The 25,794-nt window shown below is 41.2% G+C and overlaps 3 protein-coding genes across 8 annotated transcripts in view; 1 reads left to right on the top strand and 2 right to left on the bottom strand.

Annotated features, from left to right (window-relative positions):
• The window catches only part of abhd16a (abhydrolase domain containing 16A, phospholipase), a 7,002-nt gene extending 6,030 nt beyond the window's left edge, over positions 1 to 972 (bottom strand). Inside the window, exons 1-2 of the mRNA XM_088306247.1 lie at positions 815 to 972; positions 83 to 139 (exon numbers count right to left, since the gene is read on the bottom strand). Of these exons, the coding sequence (XP_088162373.1) occupies positions 83 to 139; positions 815 to 904 (147 nt within the window). The 5' untranslated portion in view covers positions 905 to 972. The remainder of the gene's footprint in view (positions 1 to 82; positions 140 to 814) is intronic.
• A 117-nt stretch (positions 973 to 1,089) lies between these two features.
• On the bottom strand, positions 1,090 to 23,962 carry g6fl (g6f-like). 5 transcript variants are annotated; one of them, XM_088306243.1, is made up of 10 exons: positions 16,513 to 16,601; positions 16,073 to 16,423; positions 14,403 to 14,669; positions 14,109 to 14,144; positions 12,950 to 13,276; positions 8,930 to 9,178; positions 3,743 to 3,874; positions 3,517 to 3,590; positions 3,323 to 3,349; positions 1,090 to 2,628 (listed from the first exon to the last, which is right to left on the bottom strand). In XM_088306243.1, the coding sequence occupies exons 1-10, from the start codon at positions 16,583 to 16,585 to the stop codon at positions 2,581 to 2,583; spliced, it is 1,584 nt and encodes a 527-aa protein (XP_088162369.1). In that variant the 5' UTR covers positions 16,586 to 16,601; the 3' UTR covers positions 1,090 to 2,580. The 5 variants fall into 5 exon arrangements, with proteins under 5 accessions (XP_088162369.1, XP_088162370.1, XP_088162371.1 ...); XM_088306244.1 differs by lacking the exons at positions 1,090 to 2,628; positions 16,513 to 16,601 and adding exons at positions 19,571 to 19,671; positions 23,845 to 23,962 and having other exon boundaries at positions 2,635 to 3,349; XM_088306245.1 differs by lacking the exon at positions 1,090 to 2,628 and having other exon boundaries at positions 2,635 to 3,349; positions 3,743 to 3,796.
• The window catches only part of LOC148328810 (nectin-2), a 112,757-nt gene continuing 110,198 nt past the window's right edge, over positions 23,236 to 25,794 (top strand). Inside the window, exon 1 of one of the 2 annotated variants that reach the window (XM_088306248.1) lies at positions 23,236 to 23,685. In XM_088306248.1, the coding sequence (XP_088162374.1) occupies positions 23,601 to 23,685 (85 nt within the window). In that variant the 5' untranslated portion in view covers positions 23,236 to 23,600. The remainder of the gene's footprint in view (positions 23,686 to 25,794) is intronic. The other variant, XM_088306249.1, reaches the window with a different exon arrangement.

Genomic DNA, 25,794 nt, shown 5'->3' on the forward strand with positions numbered 1-25,794 from the left:
TCGAGCAAAATGCAACTTTAACCTTCAATGTTTTTATTATCTAAAAAATATAATCTAATCTGACAAAACACTTAATACTGACCCAACCAAGAATGCTGTTGGTGTGTTTCTCCAAACTGCCCGGCTGGTAGTTCCATCCCTGTGCAAAGTGAAAAAAAAATAATCAACAAACGCTATTATTGCTATAAAAACTGCCCCGATTGTATTTAAATGCACAGACCCTTGCAGAACCTAGCTGCCTCCTCAATAAACATTTGAAAAAAATCAGATAAAAACACATTTCCCTAGGCGAGAATTCCAGCAATACCTGATTGCTCTATTTGTTCAGATTAGGAGTCATTTTTATTCAATTTGATTTATTTTTTCTTCGAAATGTGATTCCGTATTCCATACGTTTATGACTGCTATTTGAAACACCTCGTGAATCATTTCTCTAAAAAGGGCCACATAAATAAAAAGTGTAATTACCCTTCATGACGAAACTTAACTACTGCATTCTTCACATTCTGCTTACGTTAGCATTAGCGGAAGGATGTCATTGATAACGATCGCGAAAATACGCTTGATTAAAATGGTGGAAAAACAGTAAAACATCACACGCAAACAAAGACAACATTGTACGTCTTTCGTTTCATTCATTATTATAACTGCTAAGCATGCTGTCGAAATGTCAGCAAGTGCTCGTTGCTAAACATTTGACACTTCCGCATGTAGCACCGCGGGAGCGACAAGCTTTGCTAACAGCCACCAAAACGCTTCCGATTGCGGAGTCAGCCGCGTGGAAATGAACAAGAAAAGGCGTGCATACTCCTACCGTCCTGAAGAGTGGTCTATGGAGCCAAGTAGGGTCCGGGTGGCGATGAATTCTTTGCAGGCAAGGCCCGAAAACACAACGTAGCCACATCCAGACGGTCTTACTTCCTGGATAACGACGGAAAACTGCGATGGACAAACATTTCGCAACGCGAACTCGGCCAATGAGGTGTAATGTTAATGAATTACAGAAGGGCCCACATAACCACTCAAACCGTACATGGAATTGACTTTTACATGATTGATTCTGAATTTTGATGAATTGCGACACTCATCAACATTTATTTTAATTAAGTTTATGGACAAAGTGTACACACATTAAAAGAACCTTGAGATGAACTTTGAAGCGACGATGACAACATCCTCTGAGCGTCCTAAAATGTGAATAGAAAATCTTTTTGGGTGAAATTCCGGATTTTGGTGGCTCGCCGAATTCCACGTGCTTCTGTTTACAAAATGAGATGAACGTAACCAAGGTCCGCCTGTTCCGCTTTTCAAACCCAAGTAGTCTCCACCGCTCGATTGCAATTCCGTGAGACGACGACGAGAACCCGCATGACGTCACATCCGCAGAAAGCCAGCGTGAAGTTGAACCCGATTTCATTCTGAAAGTTATTCTCCAGAGGCTTGCGAATACCCAACTAAAGTGTCAGTCTGTTATTTATAAAAAGTGTGAATCATAAACGGATAAGGATATTTTTGGGCAAAATGCTTTGAAGTGCAGCTTTAAGTCTTACTTTTAATATATACACTTCAATACAATACAAATTTATTTGGATGTTGCCATGCTTTGTAATTTAAAGTCATGTTTTTTCAGGAAAAAAAATCCAGCCGTTGCTTCATTCACCAAGTATTACCTAATAACCGAATATGTTACATGTTATAACATTGTTATTATCATTGTTATTACAAAAACCTGATGTGCTTGAGAAAAATAGAAGGCAGCTTCTGAATCAGCGCAAAAAGAAAATCTAGAAAAGTTGAAGGTAGTAAAGTTTTATAGTAAATAATAAAGTTTATAGTTTGTCGCCAAAAGACGTGAGCGATGCATGTAGCATCAGGTACAGTCAGTGAATGTTACTACACTATGGTTTTATGGTTGAAGAAAGGGTTACACCCTGCTGGATGATTTTTACCAAAGCAAGACAATTACATGTCACAGACATATTTAAAAAACAAAAAAATGGTTTTAAATTTTTTTGAAAAAAATAAAAAAAATACACACAACTTTTCTCATTTGTGCATAAATAAAACCCCCTTTCATCACCGCCAATACCGTAATGGCATACAAACAAATAAGCATCGCTCTTGAGGACATTTACACACTTGAGTGCCATTTCAAGAGCCAATTATAAAATCCAGTTACTGTGCTCCTCTCATAAAGGGCCTCCCGCTGCCGCACGCAGGCGAGCAGATGTGACAGCAGCATGAGGGTGACATGGGCATGTAGCTGATCAGTTCTGGCGCTGAAAAGGGACGCATAAAGGCCAACTCGCTACAAAAAAAAAAGGAAACAGTGTTATTCGCCTTTGGACACGCACAAACGCACACACGTAGAGACAACCCTGTGCAGGCAACACAAACGGCAACACAGGTGGCGGAGCGTCGCCTGTCAGCGCCTGACGCCATATTGTGCCACTGTGTCAGCGTGATGTGCTGTCTGTGTGAGGAGAATGCCGGGGAGACGCCGCAAACACACATTCTACATGCAAACACACACACACGCGCACACCCCCCCCCCACACACACACACAGGTGATGTAATGCTCAGCGCTCCAGTTCCTTGTAGACATCATCTTGTCTTGGTTTTAAATCCTGGAGGGCAAAAATACAGAGGGAACGGATTCCAGCATGAATATAAAAATATAAAATATATAAAATAAATAAAATAATTATAATAAAAAAAAAAAATATTTAACTGAAGACAAACAACATGACTCTTGAAAAAAAATTATTTTGCATAAAATCCAGTTGCAATTTACCACGACACATTTATTTATCATGACTTATTGCTGTTCATCCGCCATTACATTGTGCTGCAACATGATCGGCAGCATGGAGGTCTACTGGGAGAGACGAAGCTTAATTAAGAGTAAGAAGAGGCAGAGAAGGTCCCCAACTGAGCTCCAGTAATGAGGTCACTTAAATCCTCAATGAAGGCGAAAGTCCAAAACTCACCTCCTGCCACTTGTCAGTTTTGCAGTTAGTGGGAGTGACCAAAAGAAAAAAAAAAAAAAAAAAAAAAGTTGAAGCAAGCACTCTTTGCTTCTTTTTGGACAACTGTTGGAGTAAGAGAGTCTTCTTTTCAATTCCTCAATGTCAATGTATTCAATGAGGTTTCTTGACAGTGAAAGAGTAAAAAAAAGACACTGCGTTTATTAAGCGACTGTTAAGAATTTTTTTTTTTTATGTGGATTTTCTCCTATCGATAAATGTGGATTCGCCGTATTCCAAGTTCCCACACATAAAAGCATTCCCGAATGTCTGTGAGCGTTGCACCGTTACTCACCATATAGACCGACCCCTGCGGAAGAGCCTGTTGGCAAGGAGAGCAAAAAAAAAAACAAACAAACAGTTTTAATGAGCAACAAGCGAGGGTGGCTTGGAAGTGGAAAGTAGGAAAAGAGGAGTGACCCCCCCCCCCCCCAAAAAAAAAAAAAACAGGACAATTCTTCAGGAGAGAAAATGACCAAGTTTTATCACCTGTCTGACATCTTCGGGATTCTCGTAGATGTTCTCCGTCTCGCCCGAGTGGACGGACAGAGACTGCTCAATACCTGCACACACACGCGCGCACGCACACACACACATACACACATATAGGAGGAGATAGGGTCAGATTCATTACAACAACCCTAGAGGATGTTCCGGGCCGCATCCGTCAGAGTGTAGAAAAAAAAAAAAAAAAAAAAGACGGCCATAGTCTCACCTCGACGGGAGATGCGCTTCTGTCGCCATAGCAACACAGCAACGGTGGCGGCAACTAGGGGCACCAGAAGTAATAAAGCCAGGAGGAGGAGGTGGAGGGAAGGAGAGTGCGACGAGGGCGCCACGGCGCTCTCTGCCAGTGAGAGAAAAATGAGAGAAAAAACTTCCATTTCTTGGAGTTGACAAGTTGTTGCTCTGCGAATGGCGAAGGCGGCGGGTCGGGGGCACAGTTGAACTGGATATAAAAGACGCCACGTCCCCACCGGCCCTGCAGGCGTGTTACATGTATTTTCATCATGCAGCTGTCACTCACACGCACAATGGGCGCACTGGAGGATGAAGGCGCTGTCAGACATCGATCTGACACACACACACACACACAGACACAGTCGGTGATGTCACCAGAACAAAATAAATAAAACAACACTATTAAAGAGTTGGCGTCACGGCACACTTTAGCAACCTGTTATTACAGTCGAGCAGGAGTGAGTCATGAAATACAAAAATACTCACTTCACAATAAGAAGTATCAGAGAGAGATATCAAATCTTCCCCCCCAAAAAAAGAAGAGGCTTCAAGTTGCCCTGTTGAAGTTTACTGTCAAATTTCACATAAAGAATGACAGGTCGAGCATTAAAAAAAAAAAAAAAGTAAGAATAGAATTTAGATTTTCCAACGGTCGCCAGTTACGACTTTTGGGTGTGTTGATTCCGCATAGCGCTGCCCCCTCACGAGCGAGTATCCAATCACAAGACGCGTTCATCATAACCAACTCGTGATCTGATTGGCTATCGCAACTGTCTATCAACGCTGAACGCATTGACTTTGATAGAACAGACACCCGCACTATTTCCTCTGAAGGCCTCGGACCAATAGTGCGTGCTACGGGTATTGTGAAATCTGCCTGGCAACACGAGCGAGCTGAATTCTGATTGGATACAAACTCTCACCTAAAAATTCAACACTAGGATATAATATGACATCAATGTGACAAATATGATAAATTTTTTTCTTGATTATGTTAGGCCAGCAGAGACCGCCCACCACTGCCTTCAAGTAACGGCTATTTGAACACTAACTGTGCGTAAACGTGTGGGGAGAGATAATATCTAATAATTACACGTCAAGGAATATTGTCTTTATCCTCTGCAAAAAAAATGAATACAACACGACAGCAGATTACGGGCTCACAGCAATTAATAAACTCATCATTTTGAATTCGTGAGGCAGATTTCCACTCGCACGTGTTTACAAACACAACACAACATGTTTATTACACAACAACACACACTAGCATGCATGCACACGTTGAGTGTCACATCATTCAGTGTGAGATGTGGTTCATTAAGTGTATTTGCATAATGGCCATGACACAGCTTTGGAAGAACTCTCGCTTGGATTGCACAGAAACAGCTGCGTGTGGCATAATCGGGGGACGCATGGGAAGTGTAATGGTTTGCATGTCCACCTCACAGTTCTGAGGGTTCGAATGTGTTCAATTTCCCGGCTGTGGCCTTCTGTGCGGAGTTTGTGTGTGGGTTTTCTTCAGGTACTTCTTTCAAAATTTCAAAAAGATGCTTGTTAGTTTAATTGAAGATTGTCGACAGAAATGAATTATGTATTCAAAACCACCACATCACTTTGCTTTAAAGCTTAATGCCAGCACACAGAAACGCCATAAATGGGCTAACAAACAACTTCAACGAGGTGATGTTATAATGATTTAAGCCAGGCGTGGGCAAACTACGGCCCGGGGGCCACATGCGGCCTGTAAAACGTTTTAATCCGGCCCGCCGAACTTGAAAAAAATGAAATGAATAAACCTTGTTCATGTTTTATTTTTTAAATACTGTGGTTTTTCGAAGACATTTATGTTGTTGTAATGCTTTTGTTCACGCTCATTTAAAATTAAATGTATTTATTTTCCTCAGATGAGGTTTTTTTTCATCCTATTTAATAACACATTCCATGTTTTCATGAAATCCAAAATTCTAGAGTGCTATTCTCTAAATATAAAAAGAAACAAAAAAAGGCACCTCGGATATTGTATTTTTACAAAGGAATTTTTTTAGTACTCTTTCGGACTTGGAAAAAAAATGGACTTATGCATAATTATGCTCATGAATACAAAATTTATGCAGCAGGTCAGTAACCCGGCACAAGTGCGGTCCACTCAAGCGCTTCTGACAAATTTTGTTTGCAAAAGAAAGGACCCACTGGCGCCCCCTTGCCCCCCCCCCCCCCTCCCTGGTGTCACGGCCATTAGCCGCCCCTCAAAGCCATCAATCATCATGTGCTGCACGAGCCCTAATTGATTGGCGAGAATGTGCCGGGGCGTTGCTAATGGAAGACGATGGTGACCCCTGTTCCCTCGTGCCAGATTGAACATATGAATTAAGGGAAGTGAGTGCAGAGTGAAACCAAGCAGAAAGGCTTCTGTCTCTCTCGCTTTACACGCTCATCTTCTCACCTTTTTTTTTACCTCCATTGGCACTTCATCGCACTGCTTCCTTCTTAAATGAGGAGGCGGCGGGATGAGGGAGCGGCGGGAAGGGGGGGAGTTCAGCGCGGTGAGGTGGGTGGGTGGCACACCAAAGAAGTTCTACTTCACGGAATCTTATACCATATGGCTTCCAAGGGAAATTATGCACATGGATGAAAAACAACAGCTGGGGAAGAAATTCCGCAATGTTGTTGAGGAAAAAAAAAGTTGCTTCCGCAACTAGAGTAGCATTGTTTGATTTCGAGCAGAAGTTGCAACACTCTTCAAGGTTAGTGTAGTTGATGGAAAATAATGAAATAAACTCAAATTGAAAAAAATATTTTTAGTAACAAAATAGAACAAAAATTAAAATGCTTAAAATGCTTGTTTTTATTTCGGGATTTACTATATGCCCATGAAGAAGGAAGGTCAAACAGTCGGTTGAGAATTGTAGTTGATTTAATTTATTACGCAATACTGAGTGTCTTGCACTCGACAAATCCGTCATATTGTTAAAAAAAAATCATATATTAATACTAAAACTAATAAAAACTGCAGTAATTTTTTATTTTATTTTATTTTTGGGGGGATTTACTCCTTTATGAAGCCATTATGAACCAATTTTCATGGTCTTGTTTTTTGTAAAAAAATAATAAAAGAAATAATAATAATAAATAAATAAATAAATAAATAAAAAAAAAATAAATAAAATAAAATAAAATAAAAAATAACTAAATAATAAGAATTTTTTTTAGCTAGTCAGACTTAGATTGGATAAAAATAGCAAGAAAACGTGTCAAAATAGCAAGGGAAAAGTACAATATATAAAATTAGAGTCACAAATAAAAATTCGCAACAGAATCAATCTGCAGTAACCAAACCGTGAAGTAGCGAGGCAACTCTAGACATTACTTTATACGCTCTAAAATGTCGATTATAAGCAACCTTCATCAATTTGTCAATTCATTTTCCAAAGCTAATTGTGACTAGCTAAACAACTCTGTAGCCATCTACCCCCATTATTAATACATTTCATATTCAGCATCTCTGCTATGTTTTTTCTTCGTATTATTCATGAAACAAAGTTGGAACATTTTGGCCAACTTTCCAAAAGTCAATTTAACGACAATGATGCTTCTTGGCTCTTCTTCAGTGAGAACTGGGACCTCAGTCAAGTTGGAACGAATTATGAACAGTTCCAAACAGTCGTCAGTGCTAGCGCAGAGGAAGGTGCTTTACTTTCATTTGAGGTGTTCACATAAGTGACATACATGGAAGAAAACTTTTGAAATGATTTATTTTGGCGTAGTTTTTGATGGTATAAAAACGGCATCTAAACAGGGGTGTGTAGACTTATTTTATCTCCTGCATTTTCAAGCAATTTTGGCCTTATCCTGCCAACAAACAAACAAAAACCTCCATGGTGGATGTAATAAAAAAAAAAAATAATAAATTGTTTGGCTTCCCATAAAAGCCATAAAAGTCTGACCATTATCCCGCCCGCCATCTCTGGATGCTTCCCCTCTGATAAGAATGGCTCCCTGGTCTTCATCCCACTCTGCGAGTGTCCATTACTCCCATAGCTGCAGTAGTGGCGGCGTGCATGATGATGAGCCCTGGGCCCCGCCGTGCAAGTGATGCATTGGACTTATCTCAACCAGGGGGGATCCATTTAGCTGTCACATCCTCCTGTTCTCAACCACCGACACAATAAGCTTGAATTATTTAGTTATTGTTGGAGGATATGTCCTTGGGTTCTGTCAGCTTATATTCGCGTATTAGCACGGCCGTCGCGATAAGAAAAACGTTGACCTCAATGTCTCTTAAAAAACGCGTTAAGCGTTGGGAATATTAAAGATTTTTTTTTTACGCAAAAAGGGTCCCATCAGGCGTTATTCTGATCTCAGTAAAAGGAAAAATGCACTTTATTTGATTTGAGTGGAATCTCTTTGGTGATGTTTTTGTGCAGTTACACAAACCAGGTGAAAATGATCTCCATCTCTCTGCTATAGTACGAGTTGAAATTAATCTATTCTATATTCCCACATTTTGGGTAATTGACCTCAAAACGTAGAAAAGTTTCATGTTTCTCCTCTCGCGCCAGTACGAGAACATTGGGGAGTTTGCATCTGAATTCAGCCCAACTTGATCATTTTTTTCCATGTTGGGCAAGAGGAGAGGAAGTCTGCAAATCTGCAAAACAGTTCACCATAATATAATAAATATTTGGTGGCTATTTTGACCGAGGGTGGAACCCCAGAGGTAACAAGGGATTACTGTATTGCAAAAATCGTGAACCCCAAACGATTAATTGGCTGATATTAGTTCTTTTAAAATCAGAAAAATTCTGCACATTTTTTTTCTTTTATGTGAGTTTTTTTTTAAGACAAAAATAGGCCCATTTTTAAAAAAAAATTTTTCTCTCTGCTTTAAGTTGAATAAATACTTATAGACAAAGTATTGTAAATCAAATGTTCTGCCGGTAATTCATATCGTTATTGTTGTTAGTGTCAAGGGACCCAAAAAATTATGAATTAATTATGCATTATATATTTTAATAGGCAGATAAATTAAATTGTCAGAAAAATACCTAACATCGAAATCGGCCTAAAAAAAAAAATCTACTGGTCGGATCCAAATAATTACCAAAGTGTCAATTTCAATTTCATCATCTTATCAAAACAAAACAAAAAACATTTGTCTTACCTTGTTTCTTGACGGTGTACGAATCGCTGATTGTTTGTCCGTTTTTGAGCCGTAACGTGCACGTGTATTTGCCGGCCGTGTTCAAGGTGACAGGTAAGGGCAGAACCGTGACGACGCTGCCGGGCACGCCTCTCGTTATCGGCAGCTGCTGACTCTTATTTTGGTACTCCCACCACGCCTCATGGACTTGGGAAACTTCACTGTACAGACACTCCAGCTGGAGCTTGGAACCCAAACGTCGGCCCATCACTGCGGAACCAGGAGAGGCGGGAAAAAGTGAAGCCAAAATGGAGTTGATCTTTGCAGAGGATAAAGAATACATACATGTGAGAATTATTTTGTCTGTCATGTGTTACCACAATGTTTCTTTTCGATATTCCTTAACAAGATAGCCTGTTATTTGTTTTACATCGCAAGTGAAAAAGGTATCTGAATGGACAGATGAACAAATGGACAAAAATCACGAGCCGGGATGAGTCGACGAGAATGTCAGACGAAGAGGAGAGACAAAAGAAGCGAGGCGGGATGAGAAAGTGACTTAATGGCTGGCGTGATTGCAGAAAAGGCCAAGGACGGGATAAGGAGTGATGGTCTAAAGGCGACGGCCACGTGAGAGGAGAACAAAAAAAAACAAAAAAAAACACAGTAGAGCACCATCTACGGAGAGGTCACAATAATATATATTCATTAAAGTGATTTGCTGCTAATGCCTCACTTGACGGTGACTGATGCTTAGTGTCTCATCAAAGCGAAATAAGAATCCATCTGGGTGTAATCAAGCTCCGGGGACAAAAATACCCCCAAATACCCCATCCCCCCCCCGGCGTCACATAAAAACACGCACATTTTTCAACGTTGATTAGTGTGATCAGCACGGGCCACCTACAGCCTCTGTGGGAGGGCGGCAGGTATAATCATACATAATGATACTCATAATGAGGTGGGGTAAAAATATATGCGTCACATGATTGCCGTGTGGGCGCACGTGAGTGTGTGTGTGTGTGTGGGGGGGGGGGGGGGGGCATATGTGTGACAGTGACTGATCGGCTCGTCATGTCTGGGCAGCTGTGATGGATGCCGCCAGGGACCGTGATTAGTAAACTCTTCCAAGGCCACCATCACAGGGACGCATGCCTTGGCTTTGTCTGTTTGCGCCGGTGAAGGGATGCTATTGTGTCTGCGTGGGTGTTGTAAAGCGTGAAATAAGACCCATCAAGAGATTAGGGCCACAACAACAACAACAAAAATCATTTTTTTTTATTTTAAATAGAAAAGCCAGCAATAACTTTCTTGATTCTTACTATGCTAGCTTTCTGGTCGCAGATTTGGGAGCTGCACACACCTCTCACGTGACGCATCGCAACTCTTCTGAAATGACAGCCACTTTTCAAGTTTTTCAATTCAAGGGTGTTGAAGCACAACTGTTGTTTTTCTCACTCTTTCAGTTCATGCTACTGATGGCCTGTGCGAATAATGTACACCAAATCTCGCCGCAATGCACTTCAGTAGCCTTTAAAAACACCTCCTGCACTTCTTATTTTTTGACTTGCTTCCCCTTTAATGAAAGACTTCAACACTTGTGATTATATCCATATTCAATTTCCTTCCAGGGGAGAGTATGAGTCGTGTTTTTTTTTTCTTTCAACTTTATTCCTGTGTGTTAATTAGCAAGCTGCTTGTCTCTGGCCCAGCGTAAAATCAGAAATTGGAGGGAGGGGAAAGAGCTCGTATGGGGTCTGTGCCAAAAACAAGCATATCGTAAAAAACCTGTCATTTCACGAGAGAGTGTTCCAACAGAAAGAAATAATTTCTGCTTTTTATTCAATTTTATTTTGAGTATTCACTCACTCCAAGCAGGTGCAGCGGCTGAGCCAGAATTACAATGATGTTGCCGGGGCAACCGCTCCAACTGCAGCCCAGCACAGAAGAGCAGTGCTTAAAGCGGCGATAATAATTTGGCCTTAAAAGATACAAAAAAAGCTTCAAACTCATTTGGATGGCGCACAGTGAGCTCTTATCTGAGCTGTTTCAATTTATTGTCAGCGATGGGAAGTAACTAAATACTTTGTTAGCGTACTTTAACGCATTTTTCTGGCATCAGTACTTTACGGAGTATTGTTTTACCTTTAACTTTTTTCCCCCCCAGGTTCGACAAAGGATACACTAGTGCCTTGAGATACGAGCGACCTGACTTACAAGTCAAATTTGAACACAAACAAGCGCAGCAAAACAACGATAACAATACTCACGGGCATATCTTCTTAATCCTGTGTAACTCACTTACAGTAGTTACGGCATATTTTTATTATAGTGCCACCCAGTGGTCAAATCGCGCATACCACGAAGAGTGACACAAACTGTTTTTTCCCCCAATTCTGTTGATGTTATTTCTACAGCGGGGCCTTGAGTTCTGAGTTTAATTTGTTCCTTGACTAGGGTCGTAACTCAAAACAAAACTCTCATCTCTAATATCATCTTTTGCGATTTAATCAAATTAAATTGCCATTAATCCCTGACAAACTCCCCATATAAAATATTTTGTGAAGTGTTTCTCCCAAAAAAAAACCCACAGGATAATTAGAACAAAGAAAAAACTTTATAACACAACATACAATAATGGCAAAAATAAATATAATTGAAAATAATTCAAGGTTTTTGAAGATAAAGAAGCCCACCTAGCACCTCTCTTGATTTCTCAGTATGACAGTAACACAACTCATTCTTCGCAGAGGATAAAGAATATATGCCTATGAGTATTGAAAAATTATCTGTCTGCTTGTGTTGCTGTTTGCATTTGGATATCCGTTTCTTTAGGGGAAAAAAACGTAGCCACATAGATGCTAATGGTTAGCATGTGCACCTATCAAGTTTTCCATATCTGTACTTGTACTATGTACTTAAGTACTTTAAGTACAATGAGGACAAGTGCTATACAAAATGGAAGCTTTGCCGAGTCTTGACATGTTTTTTATAGGAAAAGAAAATATCAAAGGTTTGGGAGGATAACCACTACTTGGCATATAGCATATGAAGTTCGATGTCTGCCTCTAAAGCTGACTAAATCCTCTCATCTAAATCTCAGCGGGGCCGTAATGAGACGCTTTTTCTTCCCAAATGTCAGACCATTCCACTGAACAAGCCTTAGACAAGTAGCAAACAACATGGGAGAAAAAAAAAACATGATGAAACAGGGCTGCTTGAAACATAATGAACACGCATGAGCTTTCATTCCGGCCTTCCTCCCCAGTGGAGCGTGGAAATGAGTCATAAGATGGGGGGGGGACTTCACACTCATTGGACCTCAACCCAGATGAACACCTCAACGGGGGGATTTGGACCTTTGCATCACGACCGCTTCCATAAATCGTCTGTCACGTATGATAGAATGATGCCGATCAGACCGGTGGAGCTCAAGGTGGTTGCTTCGGGGGGGCGGGGCTTGGGAGGGGGGGGGGGTGCCGAATGCATTGGTCTCTTTTGATTTACTGAATTCCGGACATGTGCGTTGATTGAGCATGAATAAAATGTGTTGAGACTTTTTGTGGGTCAACGAATAATACAAATCCCCAAATCAATGCAGTTGTGGGTCCAATTTGGTAGCAATCGAACAAAACCTCGAGGAAAGGTCCATTAATGAAGGATGGCCCGAAAATAACAACAGTGTGGATGGTTTAAACAAAAATTGCAGATTTCCTGCATGTTGTCCAGGATGTGGGGCCTTGCAACTTTTTTTGTGGCTTGACTCAACCAGAATACCCGGAGAAAACCCACGCAGGCACGGGGACAACATGCAAACTGCATACAGGAAGAGCGGGATTGAACCCTGGATCTCACTCTGAGGCGATTGTGCTAACCAGTCGTCCACCGTGCCACCCCCATATAAAAATTCTTCCCATATAAAACCCACCGCTGTTCAATGACAACATTTGCTCCATAGAAAACCAACCACGCCCTTTTTTAACCTTCTTAATTTACACCAGCTCCCTGTCACCCGCCCCCTCAACCTATTCCGACGCTTACCTTTTAAAACGCTCAACAGGGTTCTCTGGGTGAAGATATGGTCGTTGACAAGCACGTCGCAGACATAAAGCCCGCCGTCTTGGAGGCCCGGCGTATGGATGAAGGAGAAGCTTCCGGCGTTGGCGTTGTAGGGTGGACCGGCCAACTGGAGCTTGTGATTTGCCGCGCTGGGCAGCCCGTTGCCCCTCCAGCGATCGTGTTGGTACACCAGCTTGCTCTCGCTCGACTTGGGGGATTGCCAGTAGAGGAAGACGCAGTCGCCGAGCACTGTGGGACAGGTCAGGGGGAAGGACGTCTTGGCTTGGGTGGCCGTGAAGATGGATGGTCCTGAAGTGGGTTACAAGCGCAATGTTGATACATGTGATCAGATAATAATGTCTTTGAGTCACACTTTAATTCATCTTTTTTTTAAGGTGTTGGATGCTGAGGACTGGTCCAGCCAGGGCTACCTGCCAGCCTGAGCTCAGCAATTTCTCCGACATCAACAGCAGGTGACTCAAGGTTATTTTTTAAGGTAATTGTCGCCGTTGCATGTTTGTGATGACTAAGCAGCTCAATGTTTAGTAGAAGCGGGAGGAAAGCAGCTGCCATGTTAGAAGAACTTGTTTACTGTGACCCATGTCATCTTGGTCTCATGAGGCTCAAGTCAAGAGGAATGTTTAAATGCCAATTCGAATTGAAGTTGAGAGTCAAATTAGGTTCAGCTTTAAAAGTTTGAGCACTGTTACGGCCCTGGGCTAGGGCCCACCTACAAGGCCACGCCCTTCGTGTATTGCAGTAACTCTTGTACCCTTTCGTTGTAAAGTCAATGGACTTGTGCCTCATCGCTGGACTGCTTTCCCGCTCGTTCCCTATTGGTGGACTGCTTTCCATCAATTTTTTGTTTGTATGTGATAACATAAGGTGATCGTATGGGTTCACAGTCATAACGGCCCTCTGAGGGAAACCATAACTACGATGTGGCCCGTCCACAAAAATGAGTTTGACACCCCTGCTGTACAGCCTTCGAGGTTCTACCATACATGGAGGAAGATGAAGCACAGATGGGAGCGCAGATGGGGTAAAACATCCCCGCAACAATAGGGATTATGTCTTGTTGCGTTCTGCTCTGTCTGATTAGCCAAATGCTGACACAAGACTTCCTGCAGGCGTCACTCACCATGCTGCAGCCTGTTGAAGAAGGCCTCGCTGACAGCTGCCGACAGAGGGAGGGGAAAAAAAGGGGGAGGGTGTTAACCAAATAATAAATAATACATACAGTGAGTGTTATACCCACAGGAGTGGCAGACTTTTCGGTGTAGATCTACAGTAGAGCTTGGAATCTTGAAATTGCTCCATAAAATAAATACACCAAAGAGCAGTATAGCCAGAGGAGGCTTTAATAAATAATGCCGCTGATGGGCTTTCAGCCTCACTCATCATCACCAGCGTCATGTTTGGCATCTTTCCTTACCGTCAACAGCGATGTTCACGGGAAACGAGAACACGGTGTCGTTCTCGCTCCCCTGAGGGTGAACCGTGCACTTGTAGGAGCCGGCGTCGTTGAACGTGACCTGGGGAAGTTTGGTCACGAATCCGGCGATGGGCTTGAGCACAGTTATTAAGGAGGTGCCAGATGGAGATTCCCAGGAGATCCAGCTAAAGGCAGGCTCGGGAGTAACCTTAGCGATCAGACGCAGGGTGCTCTTCCGAGGGATGGGTGATGCGGGGATGCTGGTGACTGGAGGGAGGAAACCAGAAAGTTTCTAAAGACTTGAGTTGTAATTTTCTCACGGCGTAGCAAATTGGGCTAGAGATTCTAGACAGTAACGTATGAGTCGATACTAAAACATCGATACCTCTGATTGTGCATTGTTACGCAGTAAAATTGATTTTCAAATCAAAATACAGATAGTTATGATCCTTCAATCAGGTAAACTGCTGCAACCGTGTCTAAGAGATCCTCGTTTGGTGAGAACTACTCTTTATTCCGCTTGGGTGAGTGACGCACAAGCTAAGCCAGTGACTGATTCTACAATTTCTTTCCGACAGAGCGTACGTGTGAAGATATTTGCATCCCGAACAGCCAAGATAGATTTTGTGATGCTTGTGGGTAAAAGAAGTAGAGTTGTGGCAACACGACAAACCCCGTGAAACACCTCAAGGTGAAGCAAAACACAGAATCCAAAGCATTTATGGTGGAGGAAAACAGCACAGTGGTCTAGATTTTAAAATGCACTTAGTGATAAATTTGTGTAATTATTGTGCAATTTATTTATTAATTAAATACCTCACGGCAACTTCAGATGAAGTCACCCAGCGTATTAAAACAGAAAGCTCGGTTTGACTTCGTCCTCACGAGCTAAACTTCTGAGTTGAAAATCAATTCATCAACAAATTAATAACTATGATGTTGTGTATTCCTTATGAAGTCAAAATTTGAAATATGTAGTTTTGAGAGCCCAACAATAGTGAAAATCTAACCGGCGGCTAGTGAAATTCACTGATATTTTTGAGAAAAGAAAATTCCCCAAAAATTCTGCAAAAAAAATGCTGATAAGCTTTCAATATGCGTTTTCCATGAAAAAACATGAGGGGAAAAAAAATCCAAAACATTTAAAAAAAAAAACATGTGGGGTGCCCTTTACTTGTGTGTGCCTTTAAGAGGCGGTGCCAAGTGTGGTGATGTAATATTGCCGAGTCTGCAACATTTGTCAGGAAAAAAAAATGCTTAAAATTGGAAATCTAACCCCCCCCTCCCCCAAAAAAATCTGAGATTTTAATATAATGCAGCCCTTTTCCCCCTTACTCGAATAAAGTGTAATTACACATGCACTACAGTAGGTGGCAGTGGTGCTCTCATTTTCAGAGTGTGCGCAGGGAGTATAAACAATGTTAATAAAGGTATTCAAAAGTTATTTAAGTTATTTCTTTTTTTTGTTTTCCTTAATGTTAATAATAGTACGGAGGTATGCAAAGGTGTACGTAAAGGAATTTTTATAGACAAATTATACTATTCTATCATCAATTTTGCGCTATTTTTGACTATTACATAACTTTTTAATTCTTTTTTTAAAATGTTTTTTCTGATTGAAGCAAATTAAATAAGTTAATCAATCAATCAATCTGTATATAATGTCCTACCGGTGATGATGGCTAAAAGGATGATCTTCTCCTGGATTGTCTTCCCTTGCTGCTCGATCAAACACATGTAGAGGCCAGCGTCCCGCAAGGCAGGTTGAAGGAGCAGCGAGAAATTGCCCGTGTGAAGAAAGTTGGGGTCGGCCAGGCGCATGGAAGGCTTTGAGGCACCGCCGGAGAACTCGTCGCGCTCACTGGCCGACAGCACCAGTTTCCAGTCGCCCGCACTGCCACTGGAGGTCTTGGCCATCCAGTTGATGTTCACGCCGGCCCTCACTTCTGTAAGGACGCACTCCAAAGTGGTGGCTCGCTGCTCTCTTGCCACCACAATTTCATTCCAGTTGCCAACAGTGCCTGCAAAAAGCAAGCGGCAGGTAAAAGCGCACACGAGCCGACAGTTAACGTCACAATATTCAGAGAATTTCTCGGAAAAGCTTGACTACCTGTGGCGTCAACAAAGTAGGAACGTTGAAATGCGGCGACAAGGAGAAGAACGGAGATGAAAACATGCTCCATTGCCCAGTTGAAGCAAATACAAACATAAATGGACCAAATTTACATTTTTTCCCCCTCTTTGTCTTCCCACCAAACAGGATACAAGCAGCATGTGGTCCGATAGGAAGCAGAGTCTGCGACAGCCTGATAGGCTTAATCATAGTTACAAAATACTTGATGTAAGGAAACATACAACTTTTGGATTGTGGAGGAAAGTAGTACGCATGTCTCTGTCCTGGCTGCTCAGTACAATTTGGCTCAAACCACATCACATTAGCTCCTCACAATTTAAATTCCGCCAGCGAATTTGCTTTTTGTCCAACTGTGTTCTAGTCGAATACATTAACTACTGCCTTTCTTTTGTTTTTTAGAGTATTCGATCGGGATGGAGGTTATATCTTTATTGTATTGTGTATTCAAGATATGAATATCGAAATTGGCTTGTCAACCATGCCATGTACTAAACATTGTGCATGAGTCATGTGGGACAGACGTAGCACCTTTTTGGACTCTGGTTTATTTCTCGTCACCCTTTTTAATTTTATTTTGCACGCTGAGGGTTGTCGTGAATAACTGGCAAACATTCAATGATCACGTTCATCATGCCACGTTTCTTCTTAAAGGGTTGGTCAACCCTAAAATTTTCTTCTCAATAATATGTTGTATGCATACCCACTGGTGTATTTTTTTTTAAATTAATATTGCCGTTGTAAAATATGAATTAAATAGCAAAAGTCACCCGCTTTTATCCATACCATGCAGTGGCCATTTTACAAGTTGCTGTTGACTGAAAATGACATTTGGACAAAATTTGGGAGAAAATTCAAGACTTTTCAGTGCGCCGTATGGTTGAGAAAATACGGTAATCACAATATCGTGTTTAAATGAAATAAAATAAATACAATTTTGGGGTGGACCGCCTCTTTAAGTTGCCAAGTGTGATTCAATACACAGTGCGGTTGACATCCTTTTCCACTTGCGCTTAAGAAATGAGTGCTAAAACTCTTGACCTGAAGAAAGGAAATCCGCGTGAAACTTGGAACATGAAAGGCGGGGATGGGGAGAGATGAAATGAAAGAGTTTTTGGGTGAGTGTGGGTGCACACCAACCCCCGGGGCGACGTGTCTTTTACATCCCATAAATGTCTTTAATTAAGTTAAAGGTATTATCAGTTCCCCTGAGCACTATTTTTCCATAATTACCATCGGGCGTAAGGGAGGGGGGGGGGGGGGGCGAGTAGGCGAGAGGGAAGGAAGGAGAGGAAGAATCTTATTGTGGGAGTGTAATGACCGGGAAAGAGAAAGGCGAGGCGCTCACATGTAATGACGAGAGGAGAAGTGTGAGGAGAAAACGTAAGTGTCCCCTCGTTTGTGGGTAAATAATCTCCATAAGCCTCACTCTCATAAATCCACCGCCAGTGAGGAGTAGCTGTTCACTACATGCCTCATTATCAGCACCACAGGGCCCCCAGAGAGCCCGGGGACAGTCTTGAATGGAGGAGAGGCGCGAAGGACGAGTGGACAAAGCCATCGGAGGAAGAAAGAAAAGGAGAGATGAGCGCAGGGACGGAAATGGTGGCAGAAAGTGCAAACGATCAGAGGGAGTGAAGGGTATGAGATGGACAAAATAGAAATAGATAGGCGTTGAAGGAAGTGGGCGCTCCCGGGGAAAGAAAAAGAAGGAGGGGTGTGTGTGAAAAGTGGATTTGCTGTGGGGGGATGGACAATGGGTGAAAGAAGAAGAAATAAACACAGTGATCTCGTTGCAAAAACCTTTCGAATTGGAAGTGTCGTCATGCACGACGTCACCCGAGACAACTGCAAATCTTGGGACGGTGGCAGAAGAATATGATTGAATTTGTCTTCAAATATTTCTTGCAATATTCAAAAATGTCAATTTGCAACGACAAAGCCCATTGTTGTTTAAAAGAAATAGGTCTGTGTTTACTTAAATCTCATTTTTAATGTTTCTAAACCCCTGGAATTTTTATTTGATTTCATTTTTCATTTATTTTATATTATTATTTGTATTATTCTGTCTGTGAATATTTTTGGTTTGCAGTACAATCGAAAAAAAAAAATAACCACAAAAATCCAGCTTCCAATTTCAAGCAATTTTCCCACCACATTTGCGAATAAAGGAAAAAAAGCTAATTAATTACATTTTTTTCCAACATTGACTTTATTAAACTCTTCCAAAAAAACAGGAATGTGTAAATATTCCTCTTTTTTTTTTTTTTTTTTACAGATAAGTACTTTCTCAAACGTCCTTGTTAAATTAACAATTTAAATGTTCAACAATTTAACGTCATAAAACGAGCTGCCCAACTGCTTGGCTCAGCCGATCCGCACGTCCGCTGCCAGCTCACCCACGTTTTGTTTCTTACGTAAAGTTGGACAGGTGAGGCAAGCTGACCTTGGTAAATTGTTGACAGCTTGGAAACACTTTGCAACCTGCATGTCGATAAAACAATGCTTTCGCAACGCATAAAAGGGCACCGCATCGTCGGCGAGTTTCAGTGCGATTGATTCTGCCATTGTCTTCCGCTCGGCTCCTTTCTTTTCAAATGGAAATCATCTTGTTTGTTTCGTAGTGAGAAATAAACTTCCTAGTCTTTTTTTTTTTTTTAAGAAGAAGAAAAAGAAGAATCACTAAGGAAGTTATGCTGAAGGCCTTTCCGGAAAGTCAAATCTTCTAACCTTCATGCCGCCTTTGTGGAAATACGCCATGGGGGTCAAAGCGAGATGAAAAGGGCTTCCGTTCCAACATAGAAAAGGATTGCATTGTTAAATATGAATTCAACTCCACTTTTGTTAACCGACGACATGTATTGGTGAATTTTTTTATTTTTTTGTTGATGGGCAAAAAGGAAAAAAATGCAAGGACCACTTTAAACAACTGTTCACATCTGCATCCTGTCTGCTCAGTAAAGTGGCTAACTATTTCTGTAAGAAAATAACAGAATAGACAGTTTGAAGGCCAGCTGTAGTCTGTGAAGAGACTCACCTCTCGGGTACTTTTGGAACCATACAGCCATCTTGTATCAGGCAGCACGGCGCAGCCAGTGGGTAGCATGTTTGAGGGTTCAAATCTCAGCTGCAACTTTCCTGTGGTGAGTTGGAAAAAAACTCAAATTACACATTTGTGATATTCACTAGTGACTACAGTAACATTTTAATTGTTGCATTTTTAATAGGGAAGTCAACCCAAAACATTTTCCTTACAATAAAATTTCTTTGTGCCTTTACTACTCTAAACATGCATTATGATTACCGTATTTTTCGGATAAGGCACACCCGTAAGCCACAGCGACCCCCCCGGAAAAAAACATCTACAAGCCGCACCAGGATATAAGCTGCATTTCCTATGCTGAAAAAAATTAGTTGTTTACTGCATGTACAGAACGATTTTGTACTATAAATGCACCTAAAGGTACATAAACAGATTGTTAAAACAGTGCCTTTTAGCACAGCAACAACTTTGCTAATTAAAACAGAACAGACCCAAGAGAGAAAAAAAAAAATCGAGATTTATTTAGTGTATTTTCTGAACTATAGAGCACCCCTACCGGTGAAAGAAAAATCCACAGAAAAGCCGCACCGCTGTATTAGCCGCATGGTTCAAAATCTAGGAAAAAAAGTAGCGGTTTATAGTCTGGAAAATACGGTAATATGGCGTTTGCAGAATATAAGTTAAGCGATAAAATCCACCCATTTTGTCAGTTTTCGTCGACTAAAAATGACATCACAGTTGCTCAGGGCGCAGAAAACGACCAATCATAGCTCAGTTTCAGAAAGCAAGTGAGCCGTGATTGGTCATTACCTGAGCCCTAATGTGAGAAGTGACAAAATGGCCGCCACAAGAGATGACTGAAAACGGGTGGATTTTACTCCTTAACTCATATTCCACAAACGCAATATTAATGAGAATAGCATGTTTAGACTAGTGAAGGCACAGAAAACATTTTATGGCAATTTCTTTTTTTTTTTTTTTTTACGGTTGACTACACCTAAGTCAGTGGGGACATGCTTCAGCTCCTCTGGGACCCTAATGAGCAAGATATTTAAAAAAGAAGTTAATGGATACAAGTTTTAATATACAGGGGTTAATTATGTTAAAAAGTGAGAGACACTTTTTTGCGTCATCAAGGGGTGAGTAGAATTTTGTTTCAAAATTGCCTGTACTGTAAATCAAGTTTTTATGACGGTAACACGTTCATGTTTGTCGCTATGAGTGAAAATTGGAGGATTAGAGTGACTTTTATTGAAGTCAATATGCATGTATATTAATAGCAGAAGTCATATGGGGGGGTTGTCGCCCTGCGAGGACACCTTCATCGAGCAGAATGGTGCTCCACACACAAAAAAAGTGGATTTCAAACGATAATAATAAAGCCAAAGAAAACTCTATTGGCATTTAGAAACCCGCAGCGCCTCTTTGCTTGGCCAAGCATCCGAGGGAAAATGAAACCTCTGTCAAAGTAAAAGAAAGGGCATAATATGCTATAATTTGTTTTTCTGGCGCGCGTGCTATTGCCTGACCTCTGATGGTTATCGTCGCCTTCACAATTCGCACCTCGCCGAATACGCTAAAGAAGATGTTGACGCTTTGTGGAAATGGAGGCGAGATGAAGAAAGCCGGTTTTGAACCGCACGACTTCCGAAGATGTAATTATGCTGGCTGCAAGACGCTTGGGTTTAGGGATTAGACCGAAACGTGATAATGCCTTGGCTGCTCTAGTGTGCTCTTGCATTCAGTGCAAAATAGAACAAAATGTTTGGTTCTTCTGAAAGAAAAGTAGGAGGGGGGCGGAGGGGGCGTGATATCATTGAATGAGCTTGCAACTCGATGAGGATTTTCTCAGATGTCGTATTGTTTTATTGTTTTAGTCTTTTGCTACATTCATGTTCGAGAAATGTCATGTAAGAATTCTTGTAATCGGATTAAAAAAAAAATAATAATAATAATAAATAAATAAATAAATATATATATATATATATATATGTATATATATATATATATATATATATATATATATATATATATATATATATATATATATATATATATATATATATATATATATATATATATATATATATATATATATATATATATAGTCGCTGTTCTTTAAACCAAGGAATCAATTTTTCCCAGATCAGCATTGCAAGTGGAGTTAGTTGGTGAGGTTTGGGAGCCAGGCAAGTAGTGAGTCGACAAATCCAAAGAAGAAAATTCGTCTTGAACAGACATATAATGCCGCATTTTAAAACTATTTTTGTTGTTTTGACAAAAATTTTACGGGTAGTGCCAGTCAATGTGTGCGAGAAGTCCATGTAGGAAACTTCAGGGCAAGCAGATCATGTGGAGTTTTAAAACAAGTCAGTCAAGAACATGAAAAAAAATAGATTAACTTTACAAGTAGTGCAAGTTGGATGTGTGAAAGGCTGGCAAGTGGTGAAGAGAAGAAATTAATAATGAAAAAATGGAAGCTTTATATGTCAGTGACAGATCATCAGGGGGGCTGCAGGAAATTATCCACTTTCACTAAATTGGTCTGAAATTGATTATTTTTGTGCTACAAATAATTTTCAGCTCTCCACCCATGTTGATTAACACATTTGTGTTCAACTAAACAGGGACAGATTTTAGTAGAAAATCCACAAGTAAATAGGTGTCAGGATATGTTCAGGTGGCTAAACGTAAGCGGATATCGCTGACTTCTTGTGTTCGGGGTTGCGCCATAAACAAATCCAATAAAATATCTGTATTTTTTCATTAACTCCAAAGAAAAGATCATTCAAGTAAACAAACCGGCTCTCAAAAAGAAACGCGTTTTGATTTCAGTATGTCTATATATAGATGACTCTTCTAATTGAGGAGATGGAAATGATGAGCCGAGGAGGAAAATTCAAGTCATGTCTCTTTACTCTTCATACAAAACTGAGGCTGTTTACTAAGCAACCAGCAAGCTACTCCCTTTCGACACTTTAATTCCTCCCTTTGCATCGAGTAGAAACTCCCTCCCCTCACAAAGTTAATTCAAGTTAAGGTTATGCATTTTGTCCCCTCGGAAGTCAAGTGTATAATAAATTAATAGCAGCCCTTCGATTTAATCCATACCCAGGGAGTCGCGCATTGTTTAAAAAAGGTTAGTGACAGACAAACAAAATTATTATTATTTTTGTATAATGTATAAACATTGTGACATTTTTGTTTGTCCAATGAGATTTCTCTATTTTAAATGATGTGCCTTGTCTCTGCAAAAGGTTTGCAAAACCAGAACTGCTCTCTGAGATTTGTATTTGATGCAAAGCACCAGAGGGCGCTAGAGGCCTCTACACTGACTCCCACTTATTGCGCAATCATTGAAACTATGGCACTTACTGGATTGTCGCTTGTCTAAGTAAAAAAATACAACTATTTCTTTTAAATACACTTATTATGGATACACAGAGTGACTCTCTAGTGCAAGTGTTGCAAATATACTCTTTCAGGTGTCTTTTTTTCTTTTTGCAGATGATTAAACTGCTTTAGGCTATCGCAACAAGTTGTACACAAAACACTCCCACTTAACTGAACTAAAACTCAACCCGGTCCACACTTGCCAGCTCTCGATGGGACTTGAGGTTGGGAAGGTTAGGGGGGGCGGAACTGTGACGCCTCCTCCGCCGGATGACGTCACTCCGCTCGCTCGGACGGACGCTTCGCGCTGGGGAACGGAAGAGGGACTATTTGCTGGAGCGCAAGCAGCGCGGCAACACACGCGCACTCACTCACACACGCACGAGAGTCAAGAGTGAGTCAGCCCGCCGGGAGTAAAAGAGCGGAATCGTTTACCTGTGTGTGCTATCACGGAATTCAACTGAACACACTCCAGCCTGGAGGCGACTTTTTAAAAGCGAGATTATACCTCACGTCGGACTTTAAAAATTTTTTTTTTTTTTTTTTTACTCCACTGGTCTCCCGAACCCAGCGAAGCGAACCTGCTGTCGCCCCCACCTCTCCCCCGCACCAGTAACATTTCGGAGCAACCATGGCCGGACAAGCCCCCCAACCAAGTGGACAAGACTGTGTTAAAGTGCTGCTTCTGCTCCTCGCCGCGACACTTTTACCACACGGTAAGCGAATTTCCTAACTAGTTTTGTCCATTAGGAGTTTCGATATCACCTTGACCACCTGTCACGGACGCGGAAGTCCGACCAGGTGCCCCTCAGACAGCCAATTTATGGATAGAAATATCCTTATTAAGAAGCGTTGACCTCACTTTACTTGCCTACCAAAGAGGTGTGAATGTGGATTTGGTATTCTTGTCGCGTTTTCGTACTCGTTTCGCTGCTTTGCCCCGAGTTTCGGTGAGTGACGTAGTGCCTGTTTTAAGGTGTGGCTCCGCGGGGCTGTAAGGTGTCTGCTTGCAGGTGATTGACAGCTGCGGCGGTTTTAACACTCGCACACACACACACCAAGACGCGCACGCACGCACACACTTTTCTGTCCTTGCTCCCTTGTCCCAAAACCTCTCCCCTTGCCTTGGTCGCTTTCTTCCACACATCAACCTCTGTTAGTTCCACTTGACTTGCAAGGCCCTGCAAACTTGCTCTTAATGTACTCGAGAGAATAGCAAAGTGGGAACCTGAACAATTTGTTGTTTTTTTGCTTAGGTGCAAAATACAATATTCCATTGTGAGTCTCATACACTGAGCATTCGATTTTTACATCCTTTCACATGACGTCTGCAGTAAACCCTCGGCTACTCGCGAATTTGACCATATTTCTTTCTTTCATCTAACCATCCATTATATCTAAGCTGCTTCTCCTCACAAGGTCTCTTTCATATTTTAATACCACTATATATATATATATATATATATATATATATATATATATATATATATATATATATATATATATATATATATATATATATATATATATATATCTATATCTCCTCCTCCTTTTGTAACGTAAAATGACATTTGAAACCCAAAAAACTAAAATATACATATTGTGACTTTATAGGTGGGGGCTTGAAAGTGCCGTGTAGATGGGAGGGACTATGTGTGAGTGTGAGCTGTGGCCAACAGCAGCATTTTCATGAGTGTGTGTGCTCAGTGTTTTGCCGCTGTTCACTAAACTGTTGAATTGCAGGTAGTATACTACTTCAATAGTTAAGTCGTAAGTAATGCTTATTTTAATAATCGATTAAGAGATAAATCTGATATTTTAATTTCCATCTCTTAATTAAAAAACAGAACATTATTTTGAATTTCTGATTTGCTTGTTCCTTTGCGTGATCATGCAAAAATACCATTTGCAACATTTTCAAGCCATCCACCAAAAGAAAAACGCCTTCTGCAGTGTGCTGGTAGACGGACGGACATAGTGCAACATCCAAATCAGAAAATTCAAATTTTATTTTCCTCTGGAGTCTGTGGAGCTAACGGCTGATAGGCCGCTGGGAGCGATGCAGTCAGTAGTAGCGCAAGCATCCGTGGCATGCAGCTAACTTATTAACATATGAATGCGAGCGCAGTGAAAACCAGTTGAACATTTTCTCAGCTTCCTCTGCTGTTTGTTTTGTGCAGTAATTAGGGCAAGTATGTAGGGCCGTTGCAGCCACGGTTCTCGCACCCGACGCTCACTTCAAAATGTTCGCCATTGACCGCGCATGCATGCTGGTGACTTATTCATGCAGCGGACCTTTTTATGTTCACTTTCGTTGCACAGTGGAATGAGGAGTACGCCGGTGGTGGTACTGGTGGTGGAGTAGTGGAGACACAAAACAAAGGCTTTTCCATATTTATGAGTGGGGAGCAATGCACAGCTTAAGCAGTACTGGCAGAAACATTCCTTTTGAGTTCTCATGCATTTAAATCATTTTATTTGCGCAACTTAAGACGACACAACGGCTGCATGTTGGTGCGCTATTCATACCTGTTGTGCTTTGACAGCAACCACTTAGTCCGCCAGCCTCACTTTCCACCGTCTGAGTTAAGCGGCTGATTGAATTTTTACCCACTTTAGAAAGTTTCATGCTGAATTCAAAGCGAGCATTTTTAATTAAGGTTGACTTCCGTGGTTAAATGGACTGCATGGGCAAAAATGGAATAAAGTGCTAGCTTGACTTACAAGTGCTGCAACTTAGGAGTTTTTCAAAATTCAGAGCCATCGCCGCTACTTGAGAAAAAAGTTACTGTGGCACACTCACGTTTATCATTCATCAGCTGCTT

The sequence above is a fragment of the Idiotropiscis lumnitzeri genome, chromosome 10, assembly GCF_059441095.1.
Source record: "Idiotropiscis lumnitzeri isolate Australia: NSW breed Sydney's pygmy pipehorse chromosome 10, RoL_Ilum_1.0, whole genome shotgun sequence".
Taxonomy (NCBI): Eukaryota; Metazoa; Chordata; class Actinopteri; order Syngnathiformes; family Syngnathidae; genus Idiotropiscis; species Idiotropiscis lumnitzeri.